Below are 17,890 nucleotides of genomic sequence, written 5' to 3' on the forward strand. Positions count from 1 at the left end.
GTATCGGATCCATTATCCGTAAACACATTATCCAGAAAGTTCTGAATTACGGAAAGGCTGTCCCCCATAAACTGCATTATAAGCAAATAATTCTAATTTTTAAAAATGATTTCCTTTTTCTCTGTAATAATAAAACAGTACCTTGTACTTGATCCCAAGATACAATTAATCCTTATTGGAAGCAAAACAAGCCTATTGGGTTTATTTAATGTTTAAATCAGGGGTGGCCAGACTTTTTGCGGTCGCGATCTACCGGACCGATGCAGAATGTGGAAGTGCGAAGTGAATGCATCCCCAGCCTGATCGCGGTCCACCAGAAATCCACGGGGGATCGACTGGTGGGCCGCGAACAACGTTTTGGCCACCCCTGGTTTAAATAATCTTTTAGTAGACTTAAGGTATGGCGATCCAAATTATGGAAAGATCCCTTATCCGGAAAAATCCCAAGTCCCGAGCATTCTGGATAATGGGTCCCATACCTGTAGATTCTATACTTCTCACCTATATTGTCCTTATCCAAACAGCTAGCAACTTCCAGCATGTCTGCTAGGGGGTTCAGATATGCAACTCAGCTTGGGCATTTACTGGCACAGGGGGGCATGGAATGATTGCAAGACACAACAGCTCAACAGCACTGGTTGTTTTGTTATGGTAACAATGTACAGTATGGATGAATCCTGAAACAGTTTATACATAATATACGTTTTATACTCTTGGAGAAGTGTTCATTACTATGGCAACCCAAGCTAAATGCCTTTTCAGTAATTGTAACTTGTGACTTACTATCTTTAGTGAAACCACACTACACTGGGGATTTATGGCCCACTCTACGGGGCAGGGACCTCCTTCCTACTGTGTCTCATACCACATGGCACTTATATATATATATTTATTGTATTTATTTATTATATCACTTGTCCTCCCTGTGTGTAATTTTGTATTCTGTGAGATTGTACAGCGCTACGTATCCTTGTGGCGCTTTATTATCTATATAAGTTATACATACATACATAGTTTCTTAAGAACCGGCTTGCCCAGCCTACAGTTCCTGCTCCAGGGCTGGCTTCCCTCCAGCAGTCTTTTCCAGTGCTGATTGGCCCAAAGCAGGGGCTCCAAGCCAACATGCAGGGCCAATCAACAGTTACAATAAAGGAATAGTTGCAGTTATTGCTGCCCAAGGGGGACACACTAGCAAAGGTTCACATTATTTTGCAACCCACAAATATGTAACGTTGAAACCTTTTCCTCAATAAACAATTGACCACGCTTTATGTTTTGATGAGTTTTAGGACGTGAAAAATAGATCACATTTAAGGTCATATTAATGCAGAAATATTGAATATAAAGAGGTGATTCTATTACATGAGCACCACTATTTCCACAATATCATTTCTTTGAAGTCAAGAGAGATACCTTGGATTCAAAGAAAAAGATATTGGGTAAATCTAGTACTGCTCTCATGATAAGGTATTGCCCGATACAAAATTAAGGTTGCCATGTGGACATTGTATAAAGTGGATTTTTATGAACTTTATGCACTTCTTTCAATTTCTAATGTAATCTGTTTTATTGACGGTGGCTGGCATTTTTGTTGTGCTGCATTATTGGTAAATTATGCACTCCAACCACTAGATGGCAGGTATCAGCTGTTTTGAGAAAGAACACTGTTCTGTAACTCTGTATTACTGTGATTAAGCTTAAAGATTTATCAGTCTTAAAAAAATAAAGATAATTAAAAAAACAAAAACATTTTAGCTTGACCATCAGAGAACAAATTCACCTGAAAACAACTTACCTTCTGGTACGTGAGGAAGGAATGTGTAAGGCCCCTGAAATGTTCTGCATGCCGCACACTGTTAGCACTTTATAGCTCCAATAAAATAATTTAATGGAAGGGGTGTAACTGATATATCATTGTGCTTGCCTCTACTGTATTGCATGTTTCCTTTTAGGCTAAAGTCCCACCGAGAGATTAGTCACCCATGATAAATCTCTGCTACAGCGTGCGACTGATCTCTCCGAAATGTCTTTCCACCGGCAATAAAAGGAATCGCTGGTAAAAAAAGCCTATGCATTCCTTTGGAATCCAAAGTTATGTGTAGGTCTTTCCACTGGCGAATCCCTTTGTTGTCTGTGGAAAGGCATTTCAGAGAGATTAGTCGCCCGTGGCAGCAGAGATCCATCTTGGGCAACTAATCTCTCATTGGGACATTACCCTTATACTTTAACAGAAGTTTCTAACCTACAGTATAAGAAAGAGGAGAGGGTATAAGTTTTAATATGTAGGGCTCTCTGGAGACACATTCAGATTATTTTTCACTAATCCATGGCCCTTTTAATCACATGGACAGTAAAACATTTAGAATTGCTAGATGCCATTGTTTCTAGGAGTAGCAATTAAAGGTAATGTCTCCTTCTTTGGTATACATTGATGTTCTTAATTTCCTCCAACCTTCAAACCTCTACTTATTTCTTGCCTATTCATTCCCCTCCTTTTAAAATAGGGCTATTTGTTCAGAGCTCCCTATCTACCATTGAACAGACAAACTCCTCCCTACTCTAAGCAGCAGTCTTTGGGCAGCTCATTATCAGGGTTTCTCAATGGACTGGTAATTAGTTGACCAGCTCTTCTGATCAGAAGCACTAAAATGAAACTGGCTTTATATTCTGCTTTAGAGCCAGAAATAAAAGAAAAGCTCATACAGAAGATTGTTGAAAAATCAGAAATGCCATCCCCACCCAGGCAAGCTTAACTTGGAATCATAGGAAAGGTTATTGCAAGGGCACCAAATCACAGAATTTATTATGTAGATAAAAACTTAAATTTAGCATTGTCCAAAGCCACATGCTTTCTGATAACAATAACCTGTAGACCTTAGCCTCTGCATGTCCCTCTCAGCAGTCTGTCTCTCTACATGCAGAATTATGTAGGAGTTGGTTCATTTGAACTAATAAGGGGTAATTTGTGAAGTGTGCAAATTACAAAGTTTTTCCCCAATATTTCAGCACTGTTACGGTCAGTTGTGGTTGACATTTCAATATTAACACTGTTGCGCTGGTGGTTTGTTGTAAATTGTATACAATTGCGCCAAAAGTTTTACAAGTCCAGTGCATTATGCATGAGCTAGTCTGAAAGTGGACTTGTTTGCTTCAATAGGTTCAACTGTGCTCAATTTAAAACAGGATGCAGGAAAGACTCAGCAGCACCAAGCACAACTATATGGGTTTGTAAACAGCACAATTTGCCACAAGCACCTTTAATAAATGGGGTTTGCACGCAAATGACAGTGGAGAAAATTACAGGACCGCAACTGCATTTGTTGCTTTAAATGACCCCTATTGTTGTATACAGTGTCTAGGTATTTGACCTAACTGTCAAAATCTGGCTCTGACTCCTACATGTAGATGGAAAAAAGCTTGTTACATTTAAATTTTCCCTGATTAATGACTTCAATTTACAGAATTACTGCAAATTCATACACAAGTAGCCTTTTGAAACCTAAATGCTAAAAGACTGACTCACTATGATGCCTTTAATTAACATGTTAAATACAGAACTAGGGATATGCTAAATTCTTGTTTCGATTCAGTCAGATGCTATAACTACCGTAATCTAAAACCTAAGCTTGATCATAAAATCTGCAGAATTTTCAAATAGTCACCTTGGTATCCATAAACAAATACCGGACACTGTGTTCTTGTGCAGCAGAATTTTAATGTTGGATTGTTGCAAAAATCCTCAAAAATATCCTGCACCCGGATCAATCCCAAAAGAAAATGTATTACAGCATTCATCAACTTGTTATTTTCTTTCCTTTGGAAATTGGAAAAACCATAAAGTGATGCAAGAAAGTCAGAAATAAATCAACTGTCAATCAAGTCATTAATACAGATTTATTTTTATATATAAAAAAAATAAAATTTACAAACGGGTAACTGTTGGGGCTGTTTTTACAAAATGACAAAGTTGTAATCTGTAATTTCAATCACAAAGCTCTGCAAATGGTCAATCCTTTTTTTATCTGGTCCAGTTGTACTTATCCACAAGAAACATTATGTAGTGTCCATGCATGACACTGCCTGCTTGCAGTTCCTTATTCAACCGACTTGAACTCCTATAGCGATGCAGTTAATAGGTTACATTTGAATTTAATGTTTCAGCCTCAAACAGCAACACCACATGCAAATTTGTCAGGAGGCGTTAACATTTGGTCCATATCTCCTGTACAATGTGCTGAAGAAAGTTTTTTTAGACGTTTGATGAAAGCCAGTCTTTGACCTAGCATTTCAGAGTCAACAAACCTCAAACTTTTGCCTTGAAAACAGAATGACCCTTTTTAAATAAACTACTAACAAAGAGAAAGTAACCCTCAAGCCAGTTTTTCACTGGAATTCTTTGTGTCATTCGGACAAGGGGAAAAATCCTGTTACAGTATTCTTCTAATGACCCTACAAAACAAGTTGGCAATTCACTGTACTGTATGCCATTTTGGCTCTGAAAGATTTTTACACCCGTGTTGAAATAAAAAAAAAATAAAATAAAAAAAAAAAAACAGTGCTGCATTTCCAACAATAAAACACTAAATTTGAAAAGCATATTTACTAAATCTGGTATTAAAGTGCAGGCTACATGAAGGTTTACGTTAAGAAAATCAAAATAGGAACATGAAGAGGGCAAGGGTTGTTTTACATTACAATAGCACTAAAAAAGGTGTTACAACTTAAACTGTAATGTAAACAATTTCAAAATACTACCACAGATCAACACTAGTCCACCGAAATATAATAATTCAGACCTACACTGGTTATCTGCTGTACAGTAGCAGTGATTGGCAATTGTCTATTGCTTGTTTTTTTTGTTTTCAAATAACGGAAATCTTATTGCAAGTCTTAATGCAAAAAAAAAAAAAAAAGCTGCACCATTATTAAATGTACTGTAGGGGTGCAAGGTAGGTGTAAGTCAAAGAGCTACTGGGAATAACATACCCCATGATCCTGAGTGTGACATTCCAGGTCTAGTTCTCAGCAGTCACCTGATTATCAGGGATGTTTAGGAAGCTGCTGTGAAATATCTTGCACGTATATATGCCTTTTCACAGAAATGCCTAGGTAACCGAGTTACGCTTGTGCATTACTAAAGCAGTAAACTCTTCCTGCATCCAAGAGAGGAGTAAATAAAAAATGCACTGCTCAGGGTGGGGGGGAAAACAGAAGACCAAGTTGGAAGTAACGCACATTATAAAATCAATGTCAAAATATGCACAAGCATTTGCCATCAGTTCAGATAAACTTTTTTTTTTTGCAGACAGCACAGTTTAATAATGGTGCAGCTCGGGTCTAAAGCTGGCCACACAAGCTTAGAACCGGAAATTTCATCAGACCTACAAACAAACTCATCTATAGCTGCTTTGGTCATTAAGCCAAAGCCTACAGATAAAGTAATTCTGCAGTAAGTGGAACCAATGTTTCACAGGGGGTGCTATGCTATTTGTTCAATCTGTGACACCGTGACACCAGAGAGGCATTATCTGTCACCTGCAATATCAAATCCCGACTGATCTAATAAAATACATCCGATCCGGAATTCTGACTGGATTATCCCACTGTCACGGGCAAACACACTTCTCTGACTGATTAAAAATAAATACATAAAGAAGACCTGTGTGTGACCAGCTTAACACAAGCTAGTGTTTGGAAGAAGATGCAGATGACAATATCCAGATGTCAAACTTACTATTTCACCAAGATGAAATACAGCTACAATAAAACTTTGGTAAATAACTGATCTGGGCCCAGACAACAAAAGGTTATGGATATTTAACCATCTATTATATTAACTCAAAATAAGCGAGTTTTGGTGCCTTTTGTTTCCTGGAAGAGTTTATTTCATATATACATAATTATAGAATTGGAGAGGGCATATTACATTTTTGTTATAAATCTTACATATCCCTGAACTGGGTGGGTAACCCGGAGCAATGGACATTAGAGCACTACAATAGGTCATCAGACCCCTGCAACCACAGAGCAAACCTTTGTTAAATGCACGTCACGCATTCTAGAAAAGTCATGTTTAAAAATTGCAGATCTGGTAAAGACCATGGAAGGCATTTGCTGTTTAAAGCACATTTGGCTAGTCACTGCTTGCTAAGAGCATGGGCTGGCTAATTTGTCCTGTAAGCAGGGACAGGCAGGTGCACATACACAACTGAAAGCATACAAAGCAAAATTTCTTTTAGCAAGTATATCAAAGGACACAACTATCATAAACTGGGGGCGGGGAATTAAAATCATTTTATTTGCATGTGACTTATATGTGCACAGGTGGGAAAATAAAAAAAAAATGAAAAATGCCAAATTATATTACTTTTTAGATACACAAGTAAAAACAAAAAAAACTCTAATAATGAACACTGTAAAGCAGGTTGAAGACAGTTTTGAAAAACACGCTTAAGACAGAAGAGGGTATATTTTCTAAAATAGAAATACATTATACATTTGTGTTCTTACCATCAGCCAAGGCCTGTATAACCCCACCCAACTATATAATAATAGATTACCTTAATTCAAAGACAATCAGATGGCTAACCAAGAAATTTTAGTTAAGCCATTTTTCATGTGTCATTTATTGTGTAGGCCGAACCACTAAGGAAATATTCATCTGCGCTTCATTAACACAGGGAAAGAATCAGGGGGTGTGCCAAATACTCTTGTACAACAACCACCATGAGAGGATGCTGTGAGTTAGGTTCCAGCAAAAGCTGGAAAGCCATCTGTTAAATAGCCCTCCTCTAGTGGAGAGAGCCAAACTGGGTCATATTAGCTAAGGTGTGGTTCTACACATCAAATTCTTTTGCTTAGGCTGCAAGTTGTTTTTTAGATCAGGATTTTCTGTAACCCATGGCTTAGTGAATATGGGCCAGACTGGCGAGGTTTTCAAGGAGGTCCAGTTCATACTGAGCAGCTTCACTTGACACATTTTTAACGTAAACAAAATCTCAAAAGTATTTACCAACCACTTTCAGCAGAGAATCAGCAAATTCTCCCTTTCAGTTAGAGAGGAAAAAGGCAATGCGATACCGAATATAACGCTGCCAGCCTCTTTTGAGCTGAAGGGATTAAGAGCAGATGCGAGGTAATATATAGGAATAACCATGTGATTAAGGCTCAATTTACCCTCTGATAAAACTTTCTTTTTAAAAGGCATTAAGTAAGTAATACTGAGTTTAAGTATTTAATAAATACATGTTTCAGAAACTGATTAATCAAATCAATTAAAAGATTTTTAAAAAAAACAAAAAAACAAGGGATAAGCTTTTTAGCTGCTGCAGGGAAAGAGAGGAATCTTTAACGTATGGTAAATGTGCAATGCACAGCCGCTACAGGGGCGTGGTTGCTAAGGACACACTCCCTGAGCATTCCAATGACTCTTGTGGCAATGTGCTATTGTGCAGACAGGTTAATTTCGGCTCAGATCTGCAACCTGGGCTGTTAAGTTCTCCAAAGCGGTAGCTGTGCAAATTTCCTCTGAGTTATCTGTACAGGAGAGAAAAAAAAAAAACAATAGCATCACTACAGCACACAAACTGATCAAAACCACTTATACGGTCTTTTAGTAAGGAAAAACTATTCAATCAAATTAAACACTTCAATTAAAGTTTGTAGCTGGTTCTCCAGCAGCATATAAAAAAAACCTAGGAAATATTCATTCTGCCATCCTGTAGGAAGCCAAGAATGACATTTCACCAATGCTTATCAATCCATGTAAGGACTCAGTAGGTTGAATATTATGCAGCTTACCTTGAAATGTGCAGTTTTATCCCATTTAACTTGAATGGCTGACCCCACAACTACACAGTAGCTTATTTATATAAACCCTACAGGCTGGCAAAAAAGCTGGCCCACATCCAACTCAACCTGGACAGCCATCATTATTTAAATCCAGCACCCAAGCTACCCATCTGTGACATCACCAGTGGGGATGGGGCAGGTATGAGTGTATAAATCATCCAAAGGCTGATGGCCACTGGAGGAAAAGTGCACCTGCAGGTTTCGGGTCAGTCTGCACATCACTACCAGGGAAACATGGGACATATACTCACTGGCATTTTTCAGTCATTGAGAAGCTCCCAAATCCACCACATCCACTACCCATTAATTTATATGGGAAATTTGTGACAGCAGCTCAACATTTTATGGAGTGCCAGTTACAGCTGCTGCAAACTGTGTTCCGTTCAAATGAATAGGAAGCAGCGGTGGCATGTTCTGTCATTTGGCAAATTGGCTTACTTGAATCTAAAGCACTTTTCAAATCTTTTCACTCACTTTTTTGTATGACACCATAATTTAAGATCTCCTTTTATATTGTATAAGCAACCAACTACACTGTAATAGTTGAAAAGCATGGTTATAGAAAAATTAAGGTTTCAAGTGTATATTTTCCTTTTAAACAGGATATAGGGTAGCTAATTCTGACAGATCTACTTTTCAAATTAAGTGTCTTGGATAACTCTGGAACCAAGGGATAGTGACTGAGTATTCTATACCCAGTTATGAGCTAAAGGACTGTGCAGACACAATGAAGAGGGTGGGGGCTGATTCCAAAAGGTGTAAAGAAATATTCTTTAACATATGGAACATATCCAATACCTGCCTTTTATTCTAAAATCCAGTTTTTGGCATAAAATTCCTAGTTCCCAACTACCCAAGAAGCACATTAGAAATCCAGCTTGCATGGAGGAAACTCGACTTCAGGCATTACTAGATGTTTGGGCTACTGTAGCTTCAACAATTTTAGAAAAATATGTGATAGGATACAATTGCAACTTTGGTCAAACTTTACAGAGTCTTCATGTCTCAAGCATGTGCCTTATAGATGCTGGACCTGTAAAAAGCATTCCGATATGGCCAGGCATTTTTTGATGAGCACCAAGCAGGCATGCGTGACAACAGGGGGGCCGCTTCAGCTCAGTGGCTGCCAGTCAGTCTATCTAAAGTGAAAAATGTAGCTGTTGAATAAACACTGTAGCATGTAGATGGGAATACCAGTATAGAGTAGCTGCCTCAGTCCATGTTTGGGCTACTACCATGAACAAAAGAAACAATGTTCTTTGTCCATTCTAATTGCACAGCAAATTTTTACATTGCCCCACTGTTTGGTCCAAAAGAGTTAATAGCTACTCTCCTCCCAAGAACCCCTGAAGCTGGCCTGGCCAATCGGACCTCTGCAAGGCTACAAGCTTACCACCACAGGCACCCTGCTAAGGCCACATGCACAAACTGCTCTAGGCCTTTGCCACTCATACACAGTACAATTACTGTTCAAGTGGACCGCAAGAGAGGTATTTTATTATGAGTAAATGATCACTGCTAGCCAGACCTACTTTTAATTAGAATATCTCTATATTATATCCATTAGGTTAATCAATACTTAAAAGTAACAAATCAACGATTAGAGGCCCTTTAATTGTCAAAGTACATTGAAATATCTTTTTTTTTTACAAACATGTTTACAACAACTGTTTATGCCAGGACATGATATTTTGTACCTACTACTCCCTGAAGTTGAAAACAATGTGGCAATGATTTTCAGTTGATGGTATAGAGCACCCAAGCATTCAGAAACCTTTTAAACAAGCGATCCAGTTAATACTCCTCCTGAACCAACCTGCTCTTTATGGCCATGTTTGAGGTTCTCCAAATTTCTCATTGAACAGTGCAAGTTGTACAACACTGATCCTGCTTCTCAGGCAAAGATGCATAGTTCATTTGCCTCACAATTTCAGCAAACAGTTCGTCCACCATTGTCTTGCTTTTGGCAGAAGTCTCCATGAAAGGACAGCCCCACTCCTGAGCAAGGGACCGTCCCTCTGCTGACATAACTTCTCTCTCTGACTCCAGGTCCACTTTGTTTCCAACTAGAATGAGGGGAACCTTTTCATATCTTTTGACTCTAACTATTTGGTCCCGCATTGGCTTTATGTCCTAAGTAAAAAGAAAGAGGTCATAAGTAAAAACAATCATTAACAGAACAAAAAGCTAACAGGCAAATATACTATTTTCTAGTTCTTAAATGAGATTGTTAGACACACTATTTCTAAGCATAAGAAATTATTCAAATTACCTCAGCCAAATGGAGTTTGAGAGCAGTGAATTTAGACTTTATGCAACAAATAGCTGGATCATAACACTAATTTATGTACCTTAATTCCCTAGTAACCATGCCACTTACCTGGATGGCCCTGCATACATATTGTGATTGTAACACTTACCTGCTTCCCTTTGTAAAAAAAAAAAAAAAAAAAAAAAACTCTGCTCTGTGATCATATTTTGTCCTTCCAGGCATCCCTGCATTAATTCCAGTACAGCACATAAGCTGTACAGAAGTCTCAGAAAAACTTCTGTACCTCACATGCAGTGGATTGTCTACTTTCCTCCACCTGTGCATAAAATGTACATGTGCCCCTGCCTTATGCCTAAAGCTACTATCATACATGGAGGTTAGTTGTGCTACTTAAACTGGCTAGAAATAGGTTTCCTTGATTTCTGTGGAGAAAAAAAAAGTAGGCTGTTAGGCACCCTCAGAAAACAGAGAGACCTATTTCTAGAAAGCAATATAAAACAGTTCATGGGCAGAGGCACACAGAGGCGATCCTACACTTTCCTCCCCTTGCATTTTTATGCAGGTGGAGGAATCTGCTGCCCTCTGCTCCTTCGTGTAGCCCCACTGACAGGCACAGCATTGCCTGTGTGAAGTTAACACTGAGTGAATTTTGGCATGGAAACGCAGTAGCATATTCATGCAGAAATCTGCTCATTGCAGCCCCATACTTTGTGCCCGTTAATGGGGCTACATGGCTATATAGCCCCAGTGGATGACAATAAATCATCAGATTTCCTTCGCCTGCATGTGCTCCTACCCTATGGATAATGGCATACATCATTTTATCTGCTGGTGTATTTATGCCAGCATTGAAAAGCAAATCTGCTGCCTTCTGCTCCCTAAGTGTGTGTGCACTGAAGGGTGTGTGGTATTAAGCAGTTTTCCACAGACTAAACCACCCGCCAGAAAAATGCTGTGAGTGCCATTAATCTTTAGTTCGCAGATACAGCACTGAATAAACTGCAGGGAGAATATAACCCCTAGTTACAGAATTTAGCCTGTACGAGTTACATTAACTAAATCATATTCTGATGAAAGCCTCTCCCTTAATTCCAATGATGGCATATTTTAAATTCAATACTTTAATTTGGCATAGCTTACATATTGCCTATCACAAAGCATTTGCCATCTAAGCTAATTCTATGAGCTATTGGAATATCTGCTTAAAGGAAGAGTAACACCAAAAAATGTAAATTTAATTACAAGTAATTATAATATAGTGTGGCCCTCAATGATGAAAGTAGTTTTTTTTAGAACACTACTATAGTTTATATAAAATAAGCTGCTGTGAAGCCACGGAGGCAGATAACAGATAAGTTTTGTAGATCACAATGGTGTTTAACTGTTATCTGCTATGTAACCTGTGCCTTTTCTCCCCCATGGCTATGCAGCTTTGTTTACATAAATCTTAGTAGAGTTGTACCAGTGCAGGACAACAGTACATTAAATTGTAATTAATTTTATACACTTCATGTTTTGGCATTATTGTTTGTTTAAAGCGGTTTGCTTACTGACCGTACCAAGGTATTCTGTTGGGGGAAGAAAAGTTAAAGGGAGGGGAGAGCTTTAAGCATGAGCTAACCTAAATGTTAGAAAAGAATAAAAGAAAAAGCTGTTCAGCTAGATTTCTTGACATTTACTTATGGCAGACATTATGGTCCGGTGCAAAAAAACAAATCCAACAGGTATATTTTGGTTAGACACAGGTAAAAGGATGTCAGGTCACATCCAAAACTAATGTTTTCTGAGCAACTCAGAAATAGCAATAAATCTGTTAGAGGGGAACTAATTGCCCCTACTGTTTCTTTCACAGAATGGCAGAGTAAGCTGATCAATGGAAAAACCACTAAAAAATACATATTGCTCTGAAAGAAACTGCAGATTGTTGCTGCTGTACAAAAGATCAGTGCTGCTGCCAGGGAGTGAGATGCTGGGTAAACAATATCTTGGAAGATTTTATAAATAAACCGAAATAGCAAAATAGATTAGCTTCATAAATTACATTAAAGGACATATAAAGCATACATTCGCCTACAAAGTATATCAGTTGGGCATGCCTCCCACACCCAAATGGCATCATTTGTACTGCATATATCCCCTCCTTTTGCCAGAAACATCACATTTTCCTAAAACAAATAGTTGGTGGCCATTTTCCCTGACGCATCATCAGTGACATTTACATCTCCAAACAGCACATGTGTGATGTAACATTCATGCAATGAAAAATGCAGGCTTACACAGACAGAACTTACTTTGATTAAAAAAAAAAAAGTCCTGCTTGGATTGAGCACTGTAGCAGACAGCTAGAGCTGAGTTTCTATGGGAACCAGCAATATAATTTCTTCACTGGCTGCTAGACTGGAGAGGGCGTGTTTATTAATCTGAGCCGAGAAAAGCTGAGTGTGCTCAGTAGCCAACAGCCATTGTAAATTCCTGAGCGAGGGGGCTGAGTGGGCTACAAGAGGATAAGGAATACTGTGATTAAGGGGATGTTGCAGCCTTACTATTAATTTTTGAAAACCAGAGTGGCAAATATTTAAAGATTTCAAAGAGGCTGTTTACGGATTATATTTTTTTGTGGGTGGTTTATATGACATTTAAACATTTAATCTAAACAGTTACCATTTAATTGCATGAAACTGCCAGTTCTGGATTGCTGAAATGTTACTCTTTTTAGATTAAATGGAAATCTATGTAAATGAGTTTATGAACACACAATTGATAGAATTGATATATATTAGTAACAGATTTATTACAAATTGTTTAATATAAATATCAAGGAATTAGAGTTATGCTTTTTGTAAACAAAGTAACCCTAAAGAAGAAACAAACTTAGGGCCAAATGGTCCAATTAAAACGGTGGGCATAGGTGTCATCAGACCAACGACCGCATCAATGAGCCGATGTGTTTCCCAATCCAACGGAGAATCAAACCTGCCTTATCAATGTCTGGGCGATTTTAGGCCAGATGTCGGTCGGGGATGCCCATACATGGGCAGATAAGCTGCCGAATCTGTCTAAAGGACTCAAATCGGCAGCTTAAATCTGCATGTTTATGGCCACCTTAACTGAGCATGCACAGTTCTTCTCAACTCATTACCAGACATCCCATCCAGTCTAGCAGCCAATGAAGAGATGGCACTGCTGGTTCCCATAGAAACTCTGTTCTAGCTGTGCACTCTGCTGGGGAAATGTTTTTCTCTCCTAACCTCCTCTCCTGAGCTCAGTTTAATCATTACAGTGCTTAATCCAAGCAGAACTTTTTATAAAAGTACTCTTAAAGAAGAGATGGAATATGAATAGGAGAGGGCCTGAATAGTAATAAAAAGTAACAGCAATGAAATTGCAGCCTCACAAAGCAATAGTTTTTTTGGACCCCATTAGGAAGCTGGAAAAAGTCAGAGAAAGAAGACAAATAATTAAAAAAACTATAAAATATAAGTAATGAAAACCACTTGCAAAGTTGCTAGGTATAGGCCATTATATAAGATACTACATTTTAACTTAAAAGTGAACCATCCCTTTAATGACTCTCTACATAACTACAGAGTGAAAAACTCTTATACAAAACAGGCCCTACATTTGTCAATAAACAGTATATTAGGTGCTGGATGAACATTAAATGTAAAAAAATAAATCCCTTTATGACTTACTGGTCTTTTGACACAAGAAAACCATAGTAACTATGAAAAAAATATTATACAGTGGCCCTACTGTAAATTCCAAAAATATTAGAAATCTCCAAAAAGTTATGTGACCACAAAAAGAAAGAGTCAGAAATAGCCTTTATACAGCTCACATACTCTGAAAACATTTAACTTCTGATGTATAATAACAGTTATAGGGCTTGACAGACCCAAAGTGAGATATTTATACATGTACTTCCCTGACACACAGCACGTATGCCATCCCGTGGGTGGCCAAATTGGGCAAAGATCCACTCGCTTGGCAAACTGGCCAAACTTGAATTTTCAGCATATGGCCAGGTTAAAGGGGCAGTACACCCTCTTCTTCAACATTAGATCAATGAATATGGTTTGTGGTTCTAAAAAAGTAGCCTGGGGCTATTAAACACATAAAGCCTTTGATCTCCTCTGAAATCCTCTTAGCTGCGCTATGTTATTATACTGAAACAATAAAGATATTGGATTTTTAAATCCAAGGTGCACAATTTGCTTTTTGTCAGAGGATATGGTTTGTGGTGAACATACTTTTTGCCTGTTGCTTTAATTGAGAAATTGTTGTTGTTTAAACTAAATTTGGCAAAATCTTAAACTGAAATAGGTCATACTCTACTTTTGTTCTTCTAAAAGCACACACCAAAAATCCACTGAGAAGCCTTCTGCATAAACAAACCCCTTCCCCGACTGCAGTCTTTGTGAGAAGAGCAGCTTATTATACAAAGGGCCTCTTAGCGGATTAGTGATTTTTTTCTCAATTGTGCTTGTATAAACAGGAAGTAGCATGTGACATTACTCGATTTTAATGCTTACTCTCTTTAGCCAACACATATGTCTTAATTAATAGGAAAAAAGTATGTTCAGCACAAGCTTAACTAATCTTAAGAGGTATGCTGCCTCTGTAAGTGCAAAGCAAAATCTGGCAAATCAGCAAGATTTCTATAACGTAGCAATGGGTGTTTCTTTGCATCACTATAGTAAACTATTTAAAAATTCACTGACATGTAACATTTTCATTCATACTTGGCACTGTATGTGAAGGAACTGGTTATCTCACCTGGAATGACTGTTGATTTACCAAGCTGTACACCAAGATAAAGCCCTGGCCATTCTTAATGTAAAGATCCCTCATAGAAGCAAACTGTTCTGTGCCTGCTGTGTCCAAGATCTCCAGCACAGAGGGTGATGAGTCCACCTCAATTTCTTTGCGATAAAAATCCTCAATTGTAGGATCATACTTTTCAATAAAGGTGCCCGTAACAAACTGGACAGTTAGGGCTGACTTCCCAACCCCACCACTGCCTAACACCACCACCTTGTACTCCCTCATGGGCTCGGACAAGTGGGGTCACACAGCACATACACCACGTCAGGTTGGAGTGAAGATGGGGCTAGTGTTCTGACTTAGGATCCAAGTTGGTTATATCCTCCTGGAAACAGTGTTGTTATCTAGGGAGACTGTTGAAATGATTCTGCTGGATGATTCAGAGTACAAAAGGCAGTTCTTGCTTTGCACAGCCTACTTTGGGTCCAATACCAGGAAGCAGTTCAACTTCAAATGAGAATAGTAAGGTAAGTTTCTTTCCTGAACTGTCACAGCAGAACTAATAAGAAAAATACAGACAAACAAACAGGTTATCTATTCAAAAAATGATAAATGGTATATTATGGAAGTAAGCAGTCATGCACATACCTAGATTCCTGCTATTTCAGAGTATTACTCTAAACAGGAAATGAACAACCACCCCATTGTTTTTGTCTCTACATTTACAGGCACAAGTTATATTACTTCCATAAAGCAGGACATTCACAACCTAATAATTAGGCCAGAATTACAGACTCTTTGCCCCATTAGCCAGCCATTTCGTAGGGGCAATTTTGGTTGATATGATTATTGATGCCTCTGCCAAAAAAAACCTCATTATTTCGAGCCCTGTTCAGAAATCAGTAGAGGAGACAAATATTCTGACACCCACACATGGGCAATGAGGCTACTGACCCAGCAAAAGAGACCAAGTCGATAATTACCCATTGAAGTGAAGGGCAACAAATGCATCTTTTCTGTATGTACCAGTACAGAGGCCCCTCTACATTAGTACAAGCATACAAACTCTGAAGGCCTCCAAGCATAATCCCCAACAGTCCAGCATTCCCCGGACACTCCCTATTTTCCCAACACAGCCCGCAGTCCGGATGGCTACTCACACGTCCCGCAAAGCTGTTGATTGCAAGCTCCTTGCCGCCTGTCTTACAGGAAATCCCAACGCCACAAGTCTCATCACGCGAGACTGTGGCGTCACGACTACACGCAAGCGCAATGACGCATCTCGTAGCCGCCTGGTTGGAGTGAAACGCAGGGATGGCGGAAGTTAGAGATACACAGTCGGAAGCAGCTAAGAAGTGGAAGTAGGTCCACTCACAGACTGGTTTGCTCTGCTCGCACCTCCTACATGTGTTAGAGAACAGAAAAATACTTTTTTTTTTTTTTTTGTGTTGGTTGCCGCCCTGCCCACAATGTTGCCTCAGAAGGCATTTATATTTTCTGCTGAGAGCATAAGTAGTATGCGCCAGGGAATTGAAAAATAAAACATTTTTCTATTAGTTGCCAGTAGTACTTGCTGCCATCAGAGCTGCTTCTCCAAAATTGATTAAAAAGGAAAAAGGTTTTTTTTTTGGTCCTCGTGAAATTAATGATCTTTTTAGTATTTTTTTTTTGTAGATGGGCCAGGTTTTCCACATAATGGCTAATTCAGGAGCAGTCAATGGGTGGAAAAATATATAAAAAAAAACTAACCCTACGTGTTTTAGGATGCTGTCTGAGGGTGCTGCTATTTTTGTGCAAACAAGGGGCAGATATTTACCAATTAGGGTGAAGACACACTGGGCTACTAGTAGCAGCTACTTTTTCAAGGCTACTAAACTCCAGAAAATACCCTGCCATAGACAATACTGAGAATTGCATCTGCTAAAACACACGTAGAGACAACTATCAGTAAATGATCTGCATTGTCTAGTTCAGAAGCCACTACAAGTAGCTGCTACTAGTAGCTCCATGTGTCTTCACCCTTAAGGGATAGAACAAGGGCGAGTTTAGGAGGAGACAATGGGTGAAATTGACCAAAACTAATTGGTTACTCTTGTTTCCTCTGGTCCTTAGCCCTTGGGGACACGGAGTGGTTTGTTTACTGCATTTTCCTGTCAGTCTAAGAGAAGCGGATCCACGTCTATACGTTGCTCCATGTGCCTGCACTGAAAACTACAGCTCCCACCTCAGGGCAGCACACAGAGCGGAGTGTAGGTCGGCCAGAAAACCCCTGCTTCAGCACTTTTTGGGCCGACCTCCACTCCTGTGTGTGCCTGCCCTGAGGTGGGAGCTGTAGTTTGCAGTGCAGGCACACGGAGCAGTGTATGGAAGATCCGCAAACTACTCTGTGTTCCCAGGGCCTGAGTGTGCAGGTTCCCTGTCCACTTTGCAGAAAGGGCATTTGTGAAGACCAGTGCTGGCACACCAGTTAACCATAAACAGAGTTTTAGTTATTTTCAGTGTTTTATGTTAAGACTAGGTCAATATTTTTAGCAATCTAGGACCAATGTATGGGCTAATTAGGATAATTTAATGGGTACCAACATTAATCTTTAGTTTTTTTTTTTTTTGTTAATGGTGGCATTACAGGCCCCAAGACATTTTTCCTGGTTTCCAAACGTACCTGCCACCATCAGAGCCCTTTTTCCCACTTTGGCCAAAAATGAAGTTGTTTTTGTTCAAATCAGGGCCAGGTGAAATTAAATATTCTTAGGTAGAAAGGCTTCTTAGCTGCAAGTGGCTGTGCATAATACTAAGTCTCTGACTTTGGGGGTACCACATGTTAATCAGGAGAATGATGGAAACAAGAGTTCTGTAAAGAAAATAATTTTGTGAAATTGTTAACTTTATAGGCATTACATCCCTTAAACAAATTATGAAATTGCATACTGCCAGTCAGCTTCCTGCTGATTGGCTCAGATCCACATTCCTAAGGGGGTGGGGAGTGAGTTCTTAGCATTCTTG

The 17,890-nt window shown here is 39.0% G+C and overlaps 1 protein-coding gene across 4 annotated transcripts; it reads right to left on the minus strand.

The window, feature by feature from the left end:
* Window positions 1-3,875: 3,875 nt before the first annotated feature.
* On the minus strand, window positions 3,876-16,233 carry rap2c (RAP2C, member of RAS oncogene family). Of its 4 annotated transcripts, none has more exons than XM_012968445.3 (4): window positions 16,048-16,230; window positions 14,900-15,446; window positions 9,668-9,984; window positions 3,876-7,536 (listed from the first exon to the last, which is right to left on the minus strand). In XM_012968445.3, the coding sequence occupies exons 2-3, from the start codon at window positions 15,170-15,172 to the stop codon at window positions 9,706-9,708; spliced, it is 552 nt and encodes a 183-aa protein (XP_012823899.1). In that variant the 5' UTR covers window positions 15,173-15,446; window positions 16,048-16,230; the 3' UTR covers window positions 3,876-7,536; window positions 9,668-9,705. The 4 variants fall into 4 exon arrangements, with proteins under 4 accessions (XP_012823899.1, XP_012823900.1, NP_001016898.1 ...); XM_012968446.3 differs by having other exon boundaries at window positions 15,871-16,051; NM_001016898.2 differs by lacking the exon at window positions 16,048-16,230 and having other exon boundaries at window positions 7,222-7,536.
* Window positions 16,234-17,890: the final 1,657 nt, after the last annotated feature.

The sequence above is a fragment of the Xenopus tropicalis genome, chromosome 8, assembly GCF_000004195.4.
Source record: "Xenopus tropicalis strain Nigerian chromosome 8, UCB_Xtro_10.0, whole genome shotgun sequence".
NCBI lineage: Eukaryota > Metazoa > Chordata > Amphibia > Anura > Pipidae > Xenopus > Xenopus tropicalis.

Bases quoted from the DNA above. Each gene is read 5' to 3' on its own strand.
- rap2c (XM_012968445.3), bottom strand. From the start codon at position 15,172: ATGAGGGAGTACAAGGTGGTGGTGTTAGGCAGTGGTGGGGTTGGGAAG. The intron at 9,985-14,899 runs GTGAGATAACCA...CTTTTTACTTAG, and splicing joins TAAATCAACAGTCATTCCAG to GACATAAAGCCAATGCGGGA.